Source organism: Priapulus caudatus, unplaced genomic scaffold (assembly GCF_000485595.1).
Source record: "Priapulus caudatus unplaced genomic scaffold, Priapulus_caudatus-5.0.1 Scaffold3009, whole genome shotgun sequence".
Classification (NCBI taxonomy): domain Eukaryota; kingdom Metazoa; phylum Priapulida; class Priapulimorpha; order Priapulimorphida; family Priapulidae; genus Priapulus; species Priapulus caudatus.
Window position 1 is genome coordinate 8,315 of NW_014580070.1, and position 6,021 is coordinate 14,335.

Sequence of the window (6,021 nt, forward strand, 5' to 3'; positions counted from 1 at the left end):
TCTCACCCTCTCACCCTCTCACCCTCTCTCTCTCTCTCTCTCTCTCACCCTCTCACCCTCTCACCCTCTCTCTCTCCAGTTGCTTATATATAAACAGAGAAGGTCAGTATCATCGCTCTACAGTAGTTGGAGCGGAGAAGTGTGAACACTCCATCTTTATAGATATGTCTACAGATAACGCCCTGTCTCACATTTATATGTCTATATAAACCTCACATTAAAGGCACTTTTACAGAAGTGCCTCGATACACACACACTCACACACGCCAGTAAAGTTATATTATTTAGATCTGGGTCTGCGGGCTTACGACATATAAAGGGATTTTCAGCACATGAGGCTGCGAGGTAAATATTTTAAACGTACACTATAAAACTTATATTTTAAGAGTAACACGTTAATCGTATTATTCGCCTTGGTTTGTAGCATGTGAGTAATATGTTTGTGATATATTTGTTATATGTCTGTTATATGTCTGTTATATGTCTGTTATATATCTGTTATATGTCTGTTATATGTCTGTTATATGTCTGTTATATGTCTGTTATATATCTGTTATATGTCTGTTATATGTCTGTTATATGTTTGTTATATATCTGTTATATGTCTGTTATATGTCTATGATATATCTGTTATATTGACAGTATTATGTCATTAATATATCTGTGATATGTTTGTAATATGTCTGTTATATATCAGTAATATATCTGAAATAAGTGTCAAGTGTATCTTGCTCCTAATCTTAGTTCTCTAACACTAGTCTCCATCGCTACAATAAATCCAACAATGACTGCAGAACCACTACGACGCCGGCAACGCCCCCTGGTGCGACCACGGGCGACATGTTGTTTACGGGCGTCGCCAGGGGTAACGCAGCGGTCGTCTGCCTCGCATTACTGAAGTGTTTTCGTGCGTCGGTTGATTTACGCGATGCTACTGACAGGTTTCATCCGCCGTGGCGTCCTCCTCCTCCCCCTCTCCCCCTCTCCCGCCTACTCCCAGCCTCTCAGCACCTCTCAGCCCGCTCGCTCCTCCCCCTCCTCTTCGGCGTCGCCGCACGCATTTACGGAATTGAAACGTAACGGCATGAGCGGTCGTAAAGATGGGGGAGGAGAAGGAGGAAGAATGAGGAGGGGGAAAGGAGGAGGAGAAGGAGGAAGAGGAGGAGGAGGAGGAGGAGTGGGGAAGAGTGAGAGAGAGGAGTAGTGGGAGAGAGGAGCAGGGAAGAATGAGAGAGAGGCGGAGAGGGAGAGAGGAGCAAGGAAGAGTGTGAGAGAGAGGCGGAGAGGGAGAGGAGAGGAGGATGAGGAAGATGTGAAAGAAAGGGGAAGAAAGGAGGAGGGGGAAGGAGCAGGTTGAAGAGTGGGGAAGGGGGAGAGGGAAGGAGGAGGGAGGAGTGGGAAAGGAGGAAGGGAGAAAGAGGAGAGAGAAGAGAGAGCAGACACACACGCGCACACACCCCTCCCCGACCTTCTCTTAGGTCACGTGGCCCGTGGCTATCACTGGCATGATTTTCCGCGCGCCTAGCTGTGACGTCATGCGAAGCGGAGAGCGCGTCTATCGCAACACTAATTGCTTTTTAATTGCTGCGATCGACGCGCCACGTAGCGGTAAATCGCGCGGTTGATTGTTGATTGAAAGGAGAATTCTTTTCATTCCTAAATTCATTCCTGAATTCATTCCTGAATTCTTGCTAAGGCGGATGGAATGGTGGATGCTGTGATAGTCAGACGGATGTGGAGAAGGAAGGAGGAAAGATGGTTTCCTCTCTCGATAGTTTCCCCCCTTATGGTTGTTTCTCCCTCATTCTTGAATTGATCGTGGTTAGTAACGTGTTGTTTTCTNCCTCCTCCTCCTCCCCCTCCTGCTCCTCCTCCTGCTCCACCACCTCCCCCTCCTGCTCCTCCTCCTCTTCCCGCTCACTAGGTCACGTACGTCGATCGCTGACATGTAGGCATCCAGGGGATCTTCCTCCTCCTCCTCCTCCTCCTCCTCCTCCTCCTCCGCCCCCTCCCCCTCTCTCTCTCTCTCTCTCTCTCTCTCTCTCTCTCTCTCTCGCCCCCTCCCTCCCTCTCTCTCTCTCTCTCTCTCTCTCTCTCTCTCTCCGCAAAGCCTCTAGCCATACGAAGCGTTTCCATTATCATTGATACTTGATACTTGATTGATACTTGATTGATACTTGATTGATACTTGATTGATACTTGATTGATATTATCATTGATACTTGATACTTGATTTTCACTAGCGTATAATAGCAATAGATCGCTAGTAGGTGAAAGGATACTGGTATATCGGTAACACCCCAGTTGGCCTACTCCTATTTCGCCTACTTCCCATTTCGCCTACGTCCCATTTAGCATACGTCCCATTTCGCCTACTCCCATTTCGTCTACGTCCCATTTAGCCTACGTAACTACGTTCCATTTTGCCTACTCCCATTTCGTCTACTCTCACAATCGGCAATATTCCCATTTCGCCTACTCCCATTATAATTTATATTTTCTGTTTTTGTCAAGTTGTCATTATTTGTACCTACGTTTTCTTCTTGTTCCTGTAGTCTATGTATGCCAATCAAAACCATATTTTATTATTTATAAATGATAATTTAGTGAACAACCCGATCGTAGACGAAATGGGAATGGGGTAGATTTTGAGCGTAGACGAATTGGGAGTAGGTAAAATGGGTGTAGGCCAACCGGGAATTTTACTGGAGGCCAACTGGGAATTTTGCTGTAGGCGAAATGGGAGTAGGCCAACCGTGCATAAACCGTGTACATGTACAAGCGAGCGTCCATGTGTACATGTACAAGCGAGCGTGTGTGTGTACATGTAGATATACAAGCGAGCGTGCGTGTGTACATGTACAAGCGAGCGTGCGTGTGTACATGTACAAGCGAGCGTGCGTGTGTACATGTAGATATACAAGCGAGCGTGCGTGTGTACATGTAGATATACAAGCGAGCGAGCGTGCGTGTGTACATGTACAAGCGAGCGTGCGTGTGTACATGTACAAGCGAGCGTGCGTGTGTACATGTACAAGCGAGCGTGCGTGTGTACATGTAGATATACAAGCGAGCGTGCGTGTGTACATGTACAAGCGAGCGTGCGTGTGTACATGTACAAGCGAGCGTGCGTGTGTACATGTAATATACAGCCGATCATCGTTAATCAATGTACAGCGAGCATGCGTGGTACATGTACAATGCGAGCATCTGTGTACATCCCTACAAGCGCGGCTGCGTGTTACAGTACAAAGCGACCGTCGCGTGTGCTACATGTACAAGCGAAGCGCGTGACATGTACTGTAAGCAGCGTGCGGTCACATTACAAGCCGAGGTGCGTGGACATGAGCAAGCGAGCGTGCTTGTTGTACATTACAATGCGCGTGCCCAACACCGGCGGACAACACGTGTATCATGTAGAGTATACAAGCGAGCGTCGTGGTACATGTACAAGCAGCGTCCACACGGTGTACATGTAGAATATTACAAAGCGACGCGCGTGGTACGATGTTAACAAGCGAGCAGTGCCGTCGTGCTACATACGACGAGCGCTTGCGTGTCATCTAGATATACAATGCGAGCTTCTGCTGTACATGTAATTATACAACGCAGCGTGCGTTGTACATGACAGCGAGCGCTGCGTGGTACATGTACCAAGCGAACGCCGCGATGTCCTACATGTACAAGCGCCAGCCGTAGCGCTGTGTACATGTACAAGCTGAGCGTCGACGCGGTTCACATCTAGTATATACAAGCGAGCTGCGTGTTACATGTACAAGCGAGCTGTGCGTATGTACATGCAAAGCGCGAGCGGGTCCTGTTACAATGTAACAACGCAGCCGCGCGCGTAGCCGACATGTATATTATTAGCAAGCGGGCGCTGCGTGTTACTATGTACGAATACAAGCGAGCCTCCCGCGTGGTACATTATATATATATACCTATTATGTACCTGATGTTTTCTTTGGTTCCTTGAGCTCTGATGTATTGCAATCAAAACCATTATTTTATTATTATAAATGATTATTTAGTAAAACAAACCAATCGTAGACAAAAATGGAATGCGCGTTCATTTTGAGCGTTAGACGAATTGGAGTAGGCGAAATTAGGATATTGCTGTAGTGCGAAATAGAAATTTAGCCGTAGGCGAAATGGAAGTAGGCCAACGGGTAAAAACCGCATATCTCTCTCGGCTTCTCTCTCTCTCTCATTCTCCCCCTCTCTCTCCTCTCTCTCTCTCACTGTCTCCTCTTTCTGCTCTCGACGCTCTCTCTCTCTCTCTCTCTCTCTCTCTCTCCTCCTCTCCCTCTCTTCTCTCTCTCTCTCTCCTCTCTCTCTCTCTCTCTCTCTCTCCTCTCATCACCTCCTCTTCTCTCTCTCTCTCTCTCTCTCGCTCTCTCTTCTCTCTTTCTCCCTCTCTCTCTCGCTCGTTCTCATGCTCTTTCTCCCTCTCATTCGCTCAACCCCACCCACCACCACTCCAGCCTGTCCCTCCCCCAGCCCCCCCCCCCTCCCCCATACAGACACAGACACATACGTACGTACCTAGGAAGGAGACGTTGAGTATGTACTGATTGTACAACAGGTGTCCATCTATCTTCTTCATGCGTTGACACAAGCCAGCATCGCGCGGACAAAGGTCCCTATGCATGTTATGCAGGGCATGCGCCATCGCATAGACCGCGTCGATGACAAACTGCACTTTATTGTCCTGTTTAGTATTGTCGCCATTGAGTGTCAGACGAGGGTCGCACGTCGGCAGCGACGAATTCGCGACGTCGTCGGCTCTCGAAAGCCGACAACTGAACTTGTGCTGCCAGAATTCGTCGAACCACGGATTCCGCGAGTTGTTTCGCGGCCGCAACGAGAAAAGATAATCGTCGAATTCCGCCACGACTTCCGATTTCGGATTGATAGTTATAGCGCCCTCTGCCGCCCGTGCGCGTAAACCATCTACGACGCCTTGTTGGTTGCCCCATGCGTCACTGGCTATCAGGGTGAATTCCTGTCGCGCGCTCATGCGCCCGAGGGACTCCATGAAGGCACGCGAGTCCTCCATTCGAGTGAACATGATGACGCCTTTAGCGTTCGCTTTCTTTCGGAGACTTTTCACGATCGCGTCGAACGTCGCATTGTTCGACGACGTCGGGATTTTTTCCGACGTCGCCACGCAGATATTCCTCGCGCGCGCTTCCTGCACGAACGAATCTATCCCCGCCTGTCCGTAGTCTCCCTCGGAAGCAATCGTGGACACGTAGGTCCAGTTGAATAGTTCTACGATGTCCGCCATGGCTTTCGCCTGGAAGGTGTCAGGCGGGACTGTCCTAGCGAAGTAATCGAATCGAGTTTTATCGCTCAGGGCTGCGCTCGTGGAAGCGTAGCTGATCTGAGGGATTTTAAACAACCGGAGTAGGTTGGCGACGTGGATGGACACGTCACTTCCGGATCCGCCGATGACGCCGGCGACGGCCCTCTGGTCTGATTTCGGCGTCGGTTCCGACCCGTCCTGACATTCGAATTCGGATGCGTCCAGGTTGCTGAAGGATGCGCGAACGAACTCGAGGGATTGGTTGAGAGCGTACGTGTCCCGTGCGCACGTGTCGAGTATCTCTGCACCCAGACGGACGCGGGGCAGCAGGGAGCGATCAGAGTTGATGTGGTCGACTGCGAACATCATCGCTTCCAGACGATGGATCCCGCGCTCTTCCCAGATCTTCCCGCAGAAGCTATCCCGCGAACCTTTCTCGTGCACCGGGAACAGACCGCCGAGGATGATTTGACCCGGAAGCTGCGCCGATTTCGCGTCGGCGAGTCCGACAGAGACGACGACGGCGACGACGACGATGGCGATGACGAAGACGATGCTGCCATACTGGCCGGTGCACTTGGAGGAGCGCCGGAAGGCGCGAGCGGAAAAAATTGCCATGGTGATCGTCTGAGGAGAGAGGGGGGGCGGGGAACGGGTGTGCCGGGGAGGGAGTCAGGCCGGGGGAGGAGAGGGGTGGTGTGTAGGAGAGGGAC

The 6,021-nt window shown here is 50.2% G+C and overlaps 1 protein-coding gene across 1 annotated transcript; it reads right to left on the bottom strand.

The window, feature by feature from the left end:
* Positions 1-4,545: 4,545 nt before the first annotated feature.
* LOC106819235 (metabotropic glutamate receptor 3-like) lies at positions 4,546-5,692 on the bottom strand (the record flags this gene model as incomplete). The annotated part of the gene is made up of 1 exon (XM_014823880.1): positions 4,546-5,692. A coding segment is annotated over exon 1 (1,132 nt), but the record flags the coding sequence as incomplete, so codon positions are not given.
* Between the last annotated feature and the right edge of the window lie 329 nt (positions 5,693-6,021).